This window comes from Prionailurus bengalensis, chromosome C2 (assembly GCF_016509475.1).
Source record: "Prionailurus bengalensis isolate Pbe53 chromosome C2, Fcat_Pben_1.1_paternal_pri, whole genome shotgun sequence".
Lineage (NCBI taxonomy): Eukaryota > Metazoa > Chordata > Mammalia > Carnivora > Felidae > Prionailurus > Prionailurus bengalensis.
Window position 1 is genome coordinate 88,294,832 of NC_057350.1, and position 18,202 is coordinate 88,313,033.

The 18,202-nt window shown below is 35.0% G+C and overlaps 1 protein-coding gene across 1 annotated transcript in view; it reads right to left on the minus strand.

The window, feature by feature from the left end:
- PIK3CA (phosphatidylinositol-4,5-bisphosphate 3-kinase catalytic subunit alpha) overlaps positions 1–18,202 on the minus strand; it is an 81,651-nt gene that overhangs the window by 9,981 nt on the left and 53,468 nt on the right. The window contains exons 7-16 of the mRNA XM_043594865.1: positions 14,104–14,209; positions 13,441–13,593; positions 13,220–13,354; positions 8,174–8,298; positions 6,989–7,070; positions 6,496–6,660; positions 6,170–6,273; positions 4,233–4,404; positions 1,378–1,484; positions 535–656 (exon numbers count right to left, since the gene is read on the minus strand). Coding sequence (XP_043450800.1) covers positions 535–656; positions 1,378–1,484; positions 4,233–4,404; positions 6,170–6,273; positions 6,496–6,660; positions 6,989–7,070; positions 8,174–8,298; positions 13,220–13,354; positions 13,441–13,593; positions 14,104–14,209 — 1,271 coding nt within the window. The remainder of the gene's footprint in view (positions 1–534; positions 657–1,377; positions 1,485–4,232; positions 4,405–6,169; positions 6,274–6,495; positions 6,661–6,988; positions 7,071–8,173; positions 8,299–13,219; positions 13,355–13,440; positions 13,594–14,103; positions 14,210–18,202) is intronic.

Here is an 18,202-nt window from a genome sequence, read left to right on the forward strand (position 1 = left end):
GGCTAATAGAATTCAGTGCTGAAATGTCATTCCCCAAAGGCAACCCATCAAAAATCCTTCCATTGCTCCCCCAGCAACCTGTTTTCCAAGTACATTAGAACCTTCTTTAATATTTCTTAGTAGACTACACTTTTCTTTTGTAGCATAGTGTAATTCTATTTTTGTAATTATTTGTTTAGTATCTCTCTTCTCCCTGCTAGACTGTAAACTTTAAGAGGGCAGGGATTCTGTTTTATTTTTACAATTTGATGGCTTAGCACATCAAATATTTATGGAATGAATGGATACTCACACAGCTAAGCAAATAGTTAGAAAGTTATTTCAGGCCATTTGGTTCTCAATTTAGTACTTCTTTTCTTTTTAATAATCATACATACATGTTCTAAAGGTTAAGACATCTGTTTAATATTATGTATTTTAACCACATGCATATTCCTTAAATGGCTTTCAATAGTCTTCATAGTTCATAAATATCCTGTGTATAAAAAGATAGCTAAATTCATGCATCATAAGTTCATTAATACTCTTCCTTACCATCCCCATTTTTAAAGATGATCTCATTGTTCTGAAAGAGTAACTCTGACATGATGTCTGGGTTCTCCCAATTCAACCACAGTGGCCTTTTTGCAGAGGACATAATTCGACACTCTTCAAGCCTTTAAAATAGTTAAAAACTTTACCAGGTATCTTACATTTTTTATTCTTTTACCCTCAAATTTATTTTAAAATACACAGTATAGTTTTTGAAGTCTTATAAAAACTTAAAACCTTCTCACTTCCATTTATGAATTCATTTCTAAGGGGAGTATAAAGAAAAAATAAATATTAACGTTAAAAATTTCTTATATGATAACATAGGAATTTTCAACAAATATAGGGACATACCACTAGTTTTACACATATTACATTTCTTTTTTTTATTATTATTTTTTAATGTTTATTTTTGGGGGGGAGGGGCAGAGAGAGAGGGAGGCACAGAATCCAAAGCAGGCTCCAGGCTCTGAGCTGTCAGCACAGAGCCTGATACAGGGCTGGAACTCACAAGCCGTGAGCTCATTAGCCGAAGTTGGACGCTTAACTGACTGAGCCACCCAGGTGCCCCCAGATACTACATTTTTGTATTGTATGAAACCAGAAATTCTGGCCAGAGAAAGTTTTAAACTATATTATTAAAGTAGTAAAAACTCATTCTGACTAAATGCAGTTCTGAACTTAAGGAAATTGAACAACTCTTATTTTGCAGGGTAGGATAACAGGAGAGAGAAGCATATATAATTGAACATTCTAATTATAATGGACACTTTAACTTTTCTCCAGATTTTCTCCAGACAGGGTACTTGTTTAAACATCAATAAAACTTCCAATAAGGTACGTTACCTGAGATTTCCTAGTTGATGAGCAGGATTTAGAGGAGACAGAAAACCCTGTAGAGCATCCATGAAATCTGGTCTCCGCATTTGCTCAACTAAAAACTTCATCTGTACCTAATAAATAAGCACAATCATGGTTAGACTTCATAAAAGGTAACACTAACTGCTAATCGCTTTTATATGCTGGAACCTCAGTACTGTATAGTCTGTGAATCCATATCCTGTATTTCGATCAGAAGGATTTCTATTGCACAGAGCAACACAACTCAGGCAGAGGCAGGAGGGGCAGCACCATGTACTCCCCTGTGACAATTCTGCACACTGACACAGACATGTTTTGCCAGTATAGCAGGGCTTGGTCAACTATGGAGGTTTTTGTAAATCAAACTGCATTGGATGTAGCCATGCCAATTTATTTAGATACTGGCTGTTTTCACACTAGAATAGCAGAGTTGAGTAGTTACAACAGAGACTGCATGGCCTACAAGGTCTAAAATATTTACTATCTTGCCTTTCAAGAAAGAGTTTTCTGATCTTTGTTCCAGAGGAAAAACTATGGAGACATCACGTCAGTTTAGTAACTTTACTTTTAAGCTTTGCAGAAAACACCATATTCATTTCTCTGTTGAGTGTTAAAAAACATCTAGTGAAGCTAAAAGAAACTGCTCGAAAAGTATTTATAAAAACATGTTACACTGAGTCTCACGCTATACTCAGGTTTAGTATGTATGCAGAAACATCTCTTTTTACTCAATTTTTAAAAAAGATTTATTTTATTTTGAGAGAGAATGTGAGTAGGGGGAGAGGGACTAAGGGAGAGAGAGAGAGAATCTCAAGCAGGCTCTACACTCAGCACGGGAGCCTGGCATGGAGCTCAATCCCATGACCCTGGGATCCTGACGGGAGCCGAAATGAAGAATTGGGATACTTAACCAACTAAGCCACCCAGGTGCCACTCTTGCTAATCAATTGAAACCAGAGCCCAGACTGCTGAATTATATAGCATGTAATAACTGCCATTTTATTTTAGAAAATCTTCATCTGTCAAAAATATAAAAGGTAAGTGAGGGACGAAAGAGGTTAGAAGCTAAGGAACAATAAATAATTTTTGTGCTGTAATTTTAGTAACAAAGCTTTTTTTTTCTTTTTCTTTTTCTTTCTCACTATGGATGAGTAGCTAGAAAATGCAGTTATCACTGACAAGGGCAACTCTTGCTCATGTAAAGGCATTTCTTTTTCTACCATTATCAACCGTAATGTTAGCACACTGCTTCCTATGCTTTACCATGGTTATGCTAAAACACGACACCAAAGAAACGCTTTTGTACCTACAGCATTCTTAGTTTCCTGTCACAATCCCATTTAAGCCAATACTAATGTAATGACTTTCACGTTCCTAATTAATCCACTGTATCAGAGCCAATCTGTGATATTAGGCTGTGAAAAATCTAGCTTTAAAGAAACCTTTATATTTGCAAATTTAATATCTAGTTTCTTTTTTCTTCAATCAGTTACAATATAAATATAATAAGTTTTATTCTTTCAAAGCAGACTAGTCTACTCTTGTTCATGATTCCCAGAATCAGAAACAGTACAATTATTTTCTAACAACCTTTATTTGAACTTACATTTCACAAGTTCAATAAAGTCAACTCAGTCACAGACTCTATGACATTTAGATTAATACAGTAACTGTCTTTTAATTTTTTTTCATGCAATATTAAGGTATTGGAAAAATTCATTCAGTAGTGCTAATTTATATTCTTGTGCTTGGGAACTCATCAATATACGGGGATTTTTTTTTTTTTTTCCATTTCATTAGAGATGAGGAATGATCTCACTTTTACTATAGGATGTGGTAGATTGAATAAAGGATAGAGAGGAGGAAAGGTCATGAGAAATCTTTACATTTCATATTCCTCAGTTACACTAAGCTAGACTGCCGATGACGAGTGTGTGATAATGCTCACTGGGTGACTAAGAGTCCATTTTATTGTATTTATTGTATTTTGTATTTTACAGAGAGAGAGAGTGCATGTGAACAGGGGAGGGGCAGAGAGTGAGAGAGAGAGAATCCCAAGCAAGCTCCATACTCAGTGCACAGCCCAATGTGCGATCGCAACAGTGAGATCATGAGCTGAGCTGAAATCAAGAGTTGGAAGCTCAACTGACTGAGCCAACCAGGCGCCCGAGTCCATTAAAAAAATTATTTTTTTTGAGAGAGAGAGAGAGACAGAGTGCAAGCAGAAGAGGGGAAAGCAGAGAGGGAGAAACAGAATCTGAAGCAGTCTCCAGGCTCTGAGCTGTCAGCACAGAGCCTGATGCCAGGCTTGACCCAGAAACTGTGAGATCATGACCTGAGCCAGAGTTGGATGCTCAATCAACCGAGCCACCCAGGTGCCCCACCTAAGAGTCCATTTGAAACTTAGAAACATACAAATTAATTTCCAAACACTTATTTTCAAGGTCATTACTAAAAGCTAATAAATGACGAAAATTACGAAAAAAATCATTTTACAAGTTACGGTGATGTAGAAGAGAAGGAAGGGAAAGAACAGAGTACATTTATTGAGTACCTTTTGTGTTCTGGGGACTGTGATATGTGCTTCAGCATTTGTCATGTAATTTAATGCTCACAACTACACTACGAAGAAAGTATCGGTACGATTTATAAATGAGGAAAATGGATCTCAAGCACTAAATAACGTGTCTAACATTACACAGCTGAGAGGCGGTGGAACATGGATCCAAATTCTGATATGCTTGATTCTAATGTTCACAATCTGCATCTACATCGGACTCTCAAATTACCTTGCCCCACTGCAATGAAGGGTCTCAAAAGCAATCTAAAGAGTCACATACCTTTTGTGTTTCATCCTTCTTTTCTTGTTTGAGAATGTCAGTTAAGTTAATGAGCTTTTCCATAGCTTCAACTTGCCTATTTAGGTGCTTCAAATACATCCCACATGCACGACAATACGACTCCAAAAGCAGGCCAAACCTCTGACTAACTGTTTTATTGTGCATCTCAGATCTAAAAGAACAGTGTAAGATTAAAAAAAAAAAAAAAAAGAAACCCATACACACACACGCACGTGCACAGATGCGCACACACATTATATCTATATATATACATGGTCCTTTAAAAATTTTTAAATGTTTACTGTTAAAAAATTATTTAATATTTTTGAGAGAAAGAGAGTGCGCGCGCGCGCGTGCACACACACACACACACACACACACACACACATACACACGTGCAAGTGGGGGAGGGGCAGAGACAGAGGGAGACACAGAACCTGAAGCAGGCCCCAGGCTCTGAGCTGTCAGCACAGAGCCTGATGTGGGGCTTGAACCCACAAACTACAAGATCATGACCTGAGCCAAAATCAGATGCTTAACCGACTGAGCCACCCAGGTGCCCCTACGTGGTCTTAAATGAGTATACATATATAATCGCTTTTAAGAAAATAAGAAAACCCATTTCTGAAATCCAATAAATGTTATAATCATACTAACAATAAAGTGATTCAAAACTTATCACTTGTAAGCAAAAATAATCAAGAGTTTAAGATCATTCCTGGAATTGTGAATTTAATAAACTAGATTTTAGGCCTATTTCAACTACTTTTCATTTACTAATGTCAGCACAAAATCTATTAACTATATAGAACTGATGGCTACCAGAGAGGAGGTGAGTGGGGGTGGGGGTGGGGGGATGGGTTAGATGCATGGGGATTAAGGAGAGCACTGCTGTGATGAGCACTGGGTATTGTATGGAAGTGCTTAATCACCACATTGTACATACTATATACCTGAAACTAATACACACTGCATGTTAACTGGAATTTAAATAAAAACTTAAAAAAAATATAAACAATAAAAAAAGTAAATTAGGCACAAAAGTAATAAAATGAATAGGGAGGGAGTGAAGAGCTCAGTGAGTACTATTTAACTCTTCTGGCATACATGCACCTTTTCTATACTGTCTTTGAATTTAAGTTATTTTAGACCTAGCTTCAAGATTCCACCTTTGATTCATTTTAACATTAAAAAAATCAAGTTAATTTTAAATCTTTCTAAATTTAGAAAACAGTGTATGACTTGTGATGACACTGAGTATTAGATCATATTCTACAAAATACTTTTTATTCTTAATTAGCTTGTTTGCTTGTTTTCTAGTAAGAAACTTGGGATTTTTATATTATTGTTCTGAATTCTGAGGTAGGATCTTTTTTTTAATTTTGGGTATTTTAATCCACACATACAATGAAACCAACTGCAATATTAAACAATATTAATCTAGCAAATTTTGTTTTGCTTAAAGAAAAATATAAGTCTTTAAAAATATTTCAGCTCTAATTTCTGTATAAAATTCAGTTTGAATTTTATTGCTTATTTAAAAATTTGAGGGGAGGGGCGCCTGGGTGGCTCAGTCGGTTGAACGTCTGACTTCAGCTCAGGTCGTGATCTCATGGTTCGTGAGTTCGAGCCCTGCATTGGGCTCTGTGCTGACAGCTCAGAGCCTGGAGCCTGCTTGGGATTCTGTGCCTTCCTCTCTCTCTGCCCCTCCCGTTCATGCTCTGTCTCTCTCTGTCTCAAAAATAAATAAACATTAAAAAAAAAATTTTTTTTTTAAATGAAAAAAATCTGAGGGGAAGCTTACAAATATACTTTCATTATGGAATAGTCTTCCAGACAAACAAAACAACAGTATATAAGTAACGAATATTTATAGATCTATTAAGAAAGCAAGTAATATATACCTAAGAATTTAATGGGAAAATAGCGTGACTTACTTTAAATGCCAAAAGAAAAAGTGCCCAATCCTTTGATTAGTCAATGCTTTCTTGAGTAAAAATCTCACAAGCAGGTTATCCAAATACTGTTCATATTTTAGGACCTATGTGATTAAACACAAACATAAAAACAACTTTGCGTTAATCAGGGTCAGTTTCTGCATGGTTAGATTTACAGAGAATTTTTTAGAAAGCAAGTAGTCACTACTGATAATAAAACTGATTTTTAAAAAAGCATAAAACCAGGGTAGATAAAGATCCACGGTTTGGGTAAAGTTGCACAGATTTAGAATAAAACACTATTTTTCTATTTTACATTATTTTACCTGTACTAGCTGAATTAAGTACTGAGAAAGCTTGTCATCTGTTAAGTATTTTTCCAAGCATCGAACAGCAAAACCTCGAACCATAGGATCTGGGTAATTACAATCCAGAAGCTCCATTGCCTGTTCAGGTTTGATTGGAGGCCAATCTTTTACTAAGCAGTACATCTGTTATAAGAAAGACAATAAATCGTATTTAAAAAGCATAGGATAGTTGTGAGTGAATGCTGTTAAGACACTGTCTTAATTTCTTATTTTAAAATTGGTTTAGATAAGAGCTCTTCTCATGAATTCAGTGCTTAAAATGTTCAATTCTAATTAATTTTATCAGTAGAAGCAGTTTGAATGGTATTTTTCTCCACCATATTACCATTATTAATATAAAACATAGTCTATTTCACCTCTTACATTTATGCAGACTTTCTGAGAGAAAATGATTTGAACAACATACCAATTTTATACAACAGTTATTCCGTAATCTCCAACATGCATTTACCTGAGCTACTTCATCTCTAGAATTCCATTTAACAGACAGAAGCAGTTTGGGTAGAATTTCAGGGATAGTTACACAATAGTGTCTGTGTGGAAAAGACAAAACAAAACAAAAAACATTTCTGCATGTTATTCAAAAGGCCTACATATCTAAATCTTCAACTATGTAATCTTTAAGAAGTTCCAAACACTTTTAAAACTCACCATTACTAGCCTTCCTTAAAATCAAAAGAAATCAGTGTTTAACACTATAGTTGCATATATACGTACATGTATCCTTAGACATAATGGCAAGGAAGACAAAAGAAAAATCCAAATGGAAGACAAATACTTAGAAAAAATTATGATTTTATTTCATAACACTTTTTTTTTTTTTAACATTTATTTATTTTTGAGACAGAGAGAGACAGAGCATGAATGGGGGAGGGAGAGAGAGAGGGGGAGACACAGAATCGGAAGCAGGCTCCAGGCTCTGAGCCATCAGCCCAGAGCCCGACGCGGGGCTCAAACTCACGGACCGCGAGATCGTGACCTGAGCTGAAGTCGGACGCTCAACCCACTGAGCCACCCATGCGCCCCTCATAACACTCTTTATATAGCTCTTTTAATTTACCTACTTATGCAACAGAAACCATGCAAAGAGTCACCAGTTCTACTGTTAAGTCGCTGGACAAAATTTCTGCAGAAATGCACTGCAACTGCTTTATTTAAATAAACCACTGTATACTTTCCAAGTAGTGGGATAATTTCTTCATAAGTGAAAATAAAGCACTGCACTATTACTTTGAGGAGGTATAAGAAAAAAAAATGGAAGGAATGCCTTAAAATGGAAATATCTAGACCAACTAAATCACAACTAAATTGATCTAAAACTACTAGTTTTTTTTTGGATCTTGAATTTCATTAAAAAAAGCTCCAAAAACCAAATCCTAAAAAAGTGCTATTAGGGATTTAGAATTTTAAAAAAGGCTTCAAGGGTTTAAGATTCAAGGTTAGTACCAAAGGAGCGTGGTTTGCTAGAAATACTGATCCTCATCCACAGCTTTAAAAAGAATAATGTTTATAATAAAAAAGTCATGTAAATTATGCTTTATGTACTTTAACAGGCATGATAGAATCTGTAAGATAAGCCAAAATCAGTTCTTTCCCCTTAATAGAAGAAACAGGGAATCTCCATTTTAACATTTACCTGTGGCTCCACAGAAAATCTTTCTCTTGCTCAGTGATTTCAGATAGAGGATCTCGGGTACAAATTGCTCGGAGCTGTTCTTTATCATTTTCTCTTAATTCGTTGTCTCTAGCTAGTCTGTTACTCTGTAAAATAAAGTAATATCTTATATGATTTTCTTTGCCATATTTTCCCCTGGATTCATGAGTGATCTACAAAAAAAGAAAAGTGCCAATAACTTTACATTGCTTATTAACTGTTGTGAAACAGTTTATTCTCATCACAAGACTTTATTTTCAGGGACAGGAAAGAATCAACTTAAGGCAGTATTTGTGGAACAAATCCAGTATCTTACTAAGTTAACATTACCACCAACCACAGAACAGTAACTGCCAAATTAGTCAAGGATAAGCCCAGACTGGGATACTAGGGTGTAGCAGTAAATAATTTGTTTTACTGGTGAGGCCCCTTCCTAGTATTCTATTAACTAATCTGCTCATGTTTCTGGAATGTAAATAAACAATAGTAAAATAATAAAATAAAAATGTAAATTCTTTCCTAAGAATTTATTTTATTCCTAATCTTTGCTTGAGTATATCCTTATAATCACTGCAAGGCTTTCAAATTTAAAAGGTAAAAATAAGAGAAAAAGGAAAAGAAAAACCCCTATTAAAACACTGAACATTAAGTGTTCAGAAACTAAAATGAAAACACTATAACTTTTAGTATAATTCCAAGATTCCAAGTAATGTATTTATTTCCTTTAAATACAGATATATTAACTGCATAATAATTCTGAATTTATATTAATTTATTATGAAAACATATACATTCCTTCGAATGGGTTACACATATCCCCAATGGCTAAAAATGAAAGCAGGCATCCATGCTACTTGGTTTTTATTAACATTTGTTAACATTATACTAACATTTAAATATTGTTTTTATATAATAGTTCACAGAAATATCATTGGCACATGTCCATCAACAAATATTAAAACATGTACTCTGTGCCTTGTTTTGTCCTTCCTGCTGGGGTCTTAAATAATAAAAGAACCTGCACTAACAGGGTGTCCATTATAGTGAAAAAATTCAATGAACAAATAAGAAAAATATTCGAGAGTTGATATACTCTGGGTGATGTAACGGAGAATGACTGAGTGCGCATGTCACACTGGGTGTTTGGAAATGGCCTCTGAGAAGGGAATATTTAGTTTGTGATCCAAATGACAAGAAAGAGCCATCCACACTTAGATGAAGGAAAAGACAACTGCAGATGGAGGAAACAGTGAAAGTGACCCAAGGAGAGGAGTTTGGCAGGAAGATCTGTAAGCCTGAAGCCTAGTAGATGAGGGGGAGGAGAGACAGGAGGTCTGTTCAGAGCATGTAAAACTTGCAAATCAGGATGAAATGTCTGGATTTTTTTTTTTTTTTTTTTTTTTTAGTGAAAGCTATTTAAAGGATGAATATCATGATTTGATTTGTTTCATAAAGGTTATTCTGGCTGCTCTGTGGACTGAGGAAGACCATTTAGGCTATTATAATACTCCAGGTAAGAGATAATAAATACTTAACCCTCAATTCACCAGGAAAAGTCATCATTGTCATTTGTCATTATCATTTATCATCTTGGTCCAATGTACTCAGTATTATTTGCTTATTTTTATCTGTTTTTACTTTTAATTCAAAATAACTTACAGAATAAACAACTGTGAAAAAGCTTTGTGAAAAACAATTGTGAAAAACAATTTTTAAAAAAAAAAATTTTTTTTTCAACGTTTTATTTTATTTTTGGGACAGAGAGAGACAGAGCATGAACGGGGGAGGGGCAGAAATAGAGGGAGACACAGAATTGGAAACAGGCTCCAGGCTCTGAGCCATCAGCCCAGAGCCCGACGTGGGGCTCGAACTCATGGACCGCGAGATCGCGACCTGGCTGAAGTCAGACGCTTAACCGACTGTGCCACCCAGGCGCCCCGTGAAAAACAATTTTATTAGACATCTTATTAAGAATTTAAACACAGTAGGGGAGCCTGGGTGGCTCAGTTGGTTGAGCGTCCAACTACGGCTCTGGTCATGATCTCACAAGTGGACTCATGGGCTTAAGCCATGCAATGGGCTCTACCTATGTTGACAGCTCAGAGCCTGAAGCCTGCTTCGGACTCTATGTCTCCCTCTCTCTCTGCCCCTCCTGCACTCACACTGTCTCTCTCACTCTCTCTCTCTCTCACTCAAAAATAAAACATTAAAAACCATTAATAAACAAAAATAAAACATTAAAAAAAAAGAATTTAAACACAGTAAAACTAAATTCATAATCCAAAATGGGCAACATACTTGAATGCCACTAACTCCTTGCTCATCAACGGTCATGCAAAAGCCTGGAACATACATAATTTATCAGTATATACTGATTCCTAATTTCAAATAGATAGCTAATAAGTTCTAGCTTATCATTACTTCTGGTTTTTCTTCTTGTACTTGAATTGTCAAAATGTATTACTTTTGAAAACTCGGACAGTAATCCAAGAAATTAAAAAATTTCGACGTCACCTTTTTCCTTCAATCATCTTTGTATACACACTTGCCTGTGATGTTTCTTCACTTAAAAAGTGTATCAGGTAAATTTTAGTGTACAGCATCATGAAAACTGGAAGAAGGATAAGGCATGGTCCAGGTTCTTGTAAAAAAAATATTGTGTGATGAGGTTATTCCTGTTGAATGACTGTGAATATCACATTTCCTTTTTGTTCTTGGAAATATGTTGTTCACTCACCATTTCTTGAGTTTGAGAAAATTCATCTAAGATATTGTTACCTGATGTTTAACCTATATGATCAATTTACTGTCAACATTAGAGACTGGAGTAGTGGTTCTCAACTGGGGTGAATTTGTCCCCTCTACCTCCCAGGACCTTTGGGGTATCATTTGTATCCTAGATTTATAAAAGTTTTCAACAGACCCAATGGTAACTGAAAAACTGACCCAGTTTTATTCTATAATAAAAATAAAAAATTTTTCTTTTTCCTTTAAAGAAAAAATTCTTCCCAGAAAGAAAAGAGTAATAAAATATTAATCCTTACAAGGAGTTAGAACTGCTCAAAAAAGAAAACAAAACAAAATGTCAAAAGCTAATTGGCACAACAGACTCTGATGGTAAACTGAATTCAGTGATGAATGTATGAATAAAATAGGAAATCAATGAGTTTTAAAGTGAACTTGACTCTGATAATTCAAATGGTTTATAGGTATACCTAATCAGACAAGACTATGGACATTTTATGGGAATGAATGCTCATCAATATTTCAATCCCAATTTCAAAATTAAGGAGTTCCTGTTCAGTTATAGCAGAAGAGTTAAGAGTGAGAGGCTCAATACTTATTAAACAGTGACATTGGAGAAGTTAAACTTAAGCCTGTTTCCTTACTGGTAAAACAGGGATTATAATAGTACCTACCTTCATAGAGACTGCTTTTGAGGTTAAATGAGACAGAATGTGAAAAAGTGATTGGTATGACTTTTGGTACACAGTAAGGACTTGACAAATGTCAGCAATTATCAACAAGAAATTAAACTGAAAAAATAGTAGCTACATTTTTCAAGAAAAAGAATTCCTTTTCTAAAAAACAGTTTATGTATTCTGAGAGAGACAGCACAAGCAGGGGAGGGGCAGAGAGACAGGGAAAAGAGAGAATCCCAAGCAGGATCTGCACTCTCACCATGAAGCCTGACACAGGGCTCAATCCCACTAACTGTGAGCTCATGACCTGAGCTGAAATCAAGAGCTAGACGCTTAATGGATTGAGCCACCCAAGTGCCCCAAGAAAATTAATTCCTTTTTAATGTGAAAAAAGTTAATTGTACTTTTAGTATCTGATAGAATTCAGTGATGATTTTAAATTAATTTGTACTTACCAAAACGCCTGCTACATGTGTTTGAAAGTATACAGGCAGGAAGGTTATGATTATGATTCTTTTTTTAATGTTTATTTATGAGACAGAGAGCGAGCGAGCGAGGGGCAGAGAGAGAAGGGGATACAGAATCCAAAGCAGGCCAGGTTCCGAGCTGTCAGCACAGAGCCTGGTGCGGGGCTTGAACCCATGAACTGTGAGATCATGACCTGAGCTGAAGTCAGATGCTTAACCGACTGAGCCACCCAGGCACCCCGGTTATGATTATTATTAATCAGTTTACAAAAGGGATTTGTAAACTCCTTACTGAGAACATAGCTGTAAACTAATAAAGTTCCTCAGTGCAGGATTCTAGCTGGCCCTGGGTATTGCCGTTATTCAGGTAGGCGTATTTCAGGACCTCTTGACCCCATATTCATTGATTGGTCTATCTTAATGTAAAACCAGGCCAAAGAAAAAGTGATAAATTTGGAACTAGGGAAAGAGACAACAAAGAGCAAAAATAACCTTTTCTCCTAGCACTTACACCTTTGCCCTTGAGATATAGTAGAGAGTTAGTGGTTCTTAAACCCAGGTATATGGTGGTTCCAAAGTAATGGCCAAGATGAGACAACTTGATCCATATTTAAACTCCATTTTATATGTAATTTCTCTAGGCAATCTGGAGTATGGTGGTAAAGTTATTTCCTCTGCTTCCAAGCTCAACTAACAACATACTCATACTTTTGTTTCAACTTCAAAGTTACTATCTCAGAGAAATAAGTTCTTTCTTGAATCCAATATATATTAGCTTTTCCCCCCCACCCTCTGTAGTCATTCTTGGCACACTATTGACTTTTCCTTCATAGCACTTAACCATGATTTATAATCTTTTATTCCTGATTTTACCACTCTGATGTCTATTTTTACCATTAGACTGCACACACAATGGAGGTCTCTTTAGGTCACAACTTTATTACTCAGTACCTTTCATACGATAAATATAAACATATAGTTTACATTCAATAAATACTTATTAAGTGAAAGCAGGAGGGCTCAATAAACTAAGAAGAGGAAGAGCTGCAGTAAAAGTATTAGCATATGGAGAATGGGATTATATCACAATACCGTCTGAGAGCCCATAGGAGCTAAGAAAACTCAGTGATTTGCCTTACCAGTCCTGCATGGGAATAACTAAATCCTGCTTCTCGAGACACAGACCAGTTGGCATGCTCTTCAATCACTGACATATCTGGGAACTTTACCACACTGCTGAACCAGTCAAACTCCAACTCTAAGCATGGGGTTTCCTAAGAGATGGAATAAAAGTTATCATATATATTATGCTTGACTATAATGAAAGAAAAATTCTAACTTATGATAATAAAAAGCTTACTTTATTTGGATTTGACCCAGTAACACCAATAGGGTTCAGCAAATCTTCTAATCCATGAGGTACTGGCCAAAGATTCAAAGCCATTTTTCCAGATACTAGAGTATCTGTGTAATCAAACAAGTTTATATTTCCCCAGGCCAATGGACAGTGTTCCTTAAAAAACACAGAGAAAAGTATTCACTACTCTGTGGATTAAATTATAAAATGCATTTCAAAACACTTTTCTTTCCCAGAAAGAATTCAATAACTAATCATTACAATTATATCTATAATAAGCCATACTAATTTTTTTGAAAGTATAAGCACTCTCTGTTTCCCCATTTGAAATTACACGTATTTTTCCTTACTTATGAGTAAGTAACATGAACCAAAGCAAGCTAGGAAGACATTAGCATGTCGTCATTTAACAGGTATTTGTGTGCAGTCACTTTGCATGTTTAAAAAATTGTATCAGTGTGAACTCAGGAAATACTCATCATAAATAAATTTGGGAAGCTCTCCAAAGGTACTTACTCTTAGACACATTCATTTATTAAAAATTTTAAAATATTTGATCAATTTTTAAATGACGAAAAAATCCATTTCTTGATAAAAATTCAAATCAGCAGTTATAATTAGGAGCTTTTAGAAGTAAATGTAATTATTCTTTCTGAAATACTTTACCTCTTTAGCACCCTTTCGGCCTTTAACAGAACAAATGGAAAGGCAAAGTCGAGCAGCACGAGGAAGATCAGGAATGTATATATCGTAATTTAGCCATTCATTCCACCTATGTAAAATGTTAAAGGAAAAAATAATTTACCATAAAAAGGCTTCATCCAGAGTATATAAATGACTCCTACAAATCATCAAGAAAAAGAGAAATCAAATGAAAAGCAGGCTGGAGATCAACTGGAACAGGCATCCTTCACAAGGTCATATCCAAACGGCCAATAAACATAAAAAAGTAGTCAATATTATTTACCACGCAGAAAATGCAAAATAAAACACCATGGAGATATCACTAAGGTAAGGATGTGGTTAAGGAAATCAGGAAATCAGGAAATCTCATATACTGTGGAGTGATGAGTATTTGAGTATTTGCAAATATCCCCCAAATACAAACCGTCCAAATGTCCAAAAGTGGAATAAATTGCAGGATAGTCACATAATGGTATACTATACAGCAATGGAAATAAACATGTTACTTACAATATGGATGAAATCTTACAAACATGAGTGAAAGAAACTAGACACAGAAGAAAATTGGTGCCTTGAGTACATTTAGATACAATTCAAAAACAGTTCAAATGAACAAACAATGTTAGAAGTCAGGATAGTAGTTGTCTAGGGAGGTGAGAAGGTTAATGGGAAGGGGCAATGTCATATTTCTGGTAAATGTTCTATGTCTTCACCAGCATGGTGGTTAAATGGGTATTAACTTTGTGAAAAGTCAATGAAATATACAATTAGATTTATATATTTGTATGCATTTGTGCTACACTTTAGTAAAAAAAAAATTAAAAACAAACCAGCTTATAGAAAAGGCACACAGAAACTAAACAAGAAGCGTGAGATTTCCTATTATGATTACAATCATATTTACTCTTATATATGGTGTAGTGTTACTCAGAATAACCCATTAAATAAGACAGTATGTTAATAAAATGAAGGACATGTAAGCAGAAGTATTTGAAGTTGAACGTAACTCCTTCACGAGAGGTAATACTTAACGTTCATAATAAGGAAAGAATTAAAAGTTGCTATAGAAAGTGATGATAAAAAATTACTCAAATATTTATGATAAACTCCTTTCAATTTACTGGATATTACATGTGAAATTATGTCTATTTTGTTGGACATATTTGTAAAGAGCCAAGTATAACATATTGTTTTGTTTTGAAACAATATAGCAATAGCTACAAAACATTATAGCAACAGCTACCAGTTATAAACTCAGAAGTCAGACTATATGTTTCTACTATTTTATTAAATGTGTAACCCTTGCTTTTGTCTGTTTTCTCATCTGTGGAATGAGACTAATAACAGTATTTACTCTATAAGGTTGTTGTGAAAATCAAATGAGATAACACAAGTGAAAGGGCGCCTGACTGGCTCAGTCAGATAACACAAATAAAGTGATCAGAATAGTAACTGGTCCATGGTAAACGCTCAAGTGCTAGATATTAACCAAGAAAATTTTTCAATAGGCTTTTTCATAACTCTATTTTTTATTATAAGTAAAAAAAGACAATAAAATGACACAAAAATTCTATTTTTAATTAGCCAAACTAGGGTATAAACTTTATCAATAAAATAAGTGCTATTTATGGGCAAAGATGAAAAAAATACGGTCTTTTGATGCAGAGAAAGCTTACATTTAATGGGAGAATTTAGTAATGAGGAATTCTAAAGGGAAAAGAAACAATAATTATAGGCAGAAGAAATACCGTGGGTTTTGATAAGTCTACAGTAATTTAAGAAAAATTAAAGACACAGGTACTTAAATGTACCTGTTTTTATTACTTCTAAATCTTTAGAATTGCTCATAATTAATGAGGAATATTCCACACACTTTCTAAGAGAGATATATCCTATGAGTGTAGTTGTTCAATACTATGCTAATTGACTAAAGTATGTTTCTCTGTTTCTCTAAAGTCCATACAGACATGTGTGCAAACACCAATTAAGTTCTTTATTTTTATGCAATGGTTTGATACATATAGTCCAAACTGGTTTTGATTTTGGGAGAGAACTGGTAACCTCTATGAAGAAAGCATTATGTATCTAGTTTATCTCATATATGGGAAGCATGGATTTGGAACAATCACTTAATCTCAGTAAGAATTTTTAAAAAATCTACTTTTCTACCTTTCCAATAACTTCATATTCTTTTATCCTTGACTTTAATTCCGTAAATACAGAAAAGTTAAAAAAAACTACTTAAATCCTCATACTACTACCATAGAGATTTTACCCTCTAACCAGAGAATTTTTTTAAAGTTTTATTTATTTATTTATTTATAAAATTTTTTTTTTTAACATTTATTCATTTTTGAGAGACAGAGAGAGACGGAGCATGAGTGGGGAAGAGGCAGAGAGAGGGAGACACAGAATCAGAAGCAGGCTTCAGGCTCTGAGCTGTCAGCACAGAGCCAGACACAGGGCTTGAACTCATGAACTGCGAGATCATGACCTGAGCTGAAGTCAGACACTCAACCAACTGAGCCACCCAGGCGCCCCAAAATATTTTTTATTTTAATCCAATATAGTTAACATACACTGTTATATCAGTTTCAGGCATACAATATAGTGATTCAAAATTTTATGCAGTACTCAGTGCTCATCATGATGACTGTATTCTTAATCCCTATCCTCTATTTCTCCCATCTCCCCGTGACCTCCCCTCTGGTAACCCTGTCTGTTCTCTATGGTTAAGAGTCTGTTTCTTGGTTTGCATCTTTCCCCTCCTTGGTTCATTTGTTTTGTTTCTTAAATTCCATATGAGTGAAATCATATGGTATTTGTCTTTCTCTGACTTACTTCACTTAGCACTATACTTTCTAGCTCCATCCATGTTGCTGCAAATGGCAAGACTTCATTCTTTTTTTTTTTATTGCTGAATACTACTCCATTGTATATATATACCACATCTTCTTTAGCCATTCATCTATTGATGGACACTTGAGTTGTTTCCATAATTGGTGTATGGTAAATAATGCTGCTATAAACACAGGGGTGCACAGATCTTTTCAAATTAGTGTTTTCATATTCTTTGGGTAAATGCCAGTAGTGGGATTACTAGGTCATAAGGCAGTTCTCTTTTTAATTTTTTTGAGGAAGATTCTTTGGGTAGTATGGACATTTTAACAATATTTGTTCTTCTAATTCCTGACCATGGAATATCTTTCCATTTGTTTGTGTCATCTCCAATTTCTTTTAACAATGTTTTATAGTTTTCAGAGAAAGGTCTTTCACCTCTTTGGTTAAGTTTATTCCTAGGTATTTTATTATTTTTGGTACAACTGTAAATGGGACTGCTTTCTTACTTTCTCCTGCTGTTGCTTCATTATTGATGTACAGAAATCCAACAGATTTCTGTACACTGATTTTGTGTCCTGTGACCTTACTGAATTAATTTATTAGTTCTATGGGTCTGTTGGCTAGAGTCTTTAGGATTTTCTATATAGTATCATGTCATTTGCAAATAGTGGAAGTTTTACTTCTTCCTTGCCAATGTGGATACCTTGTATTCCTTTTTTTTTTTTTTTGAATGATTACTGTGTCCAGGACCTCCAGTACTATGTTGACTAAAAGTGGTGAGACTGAACATCCTTGTCTTGTTCCTGATCTTAGGGGGAAAGACCTCAATTTTTTACCATTGAGTATGATGTTAACTGTAGGTTTTCTACAGATGGTCTTTATTATGCTGAGGTAAGTACCCTCTAAATCTACTTTGTTGAGAGTTTTTATCATGAATGGATGTTGTACCTTCTCAAATGGTTTTTCTGCATCTGTTAAAATGATCATATGGTTTTTATCCTTTCTCTTAATGATGTGAAGTATCACGTTGATTGATCTGCAACTACTGAACCCCTTGCATCCCAGGAATAAATCTCACTTGATTGTAGGTAATTTTTTTTTTTAAGTTTACTTATTTTGAGATAGAGACAGAGAGAGACAGAGAGACAGAGAGAGAGAGAGAGAGAGAGAGAGAGAGAGAGAGAGAGGGAGAGAGAGAGAAAATCCCAAACAGGCTCTGTGCCACCTGAACCCATGAACC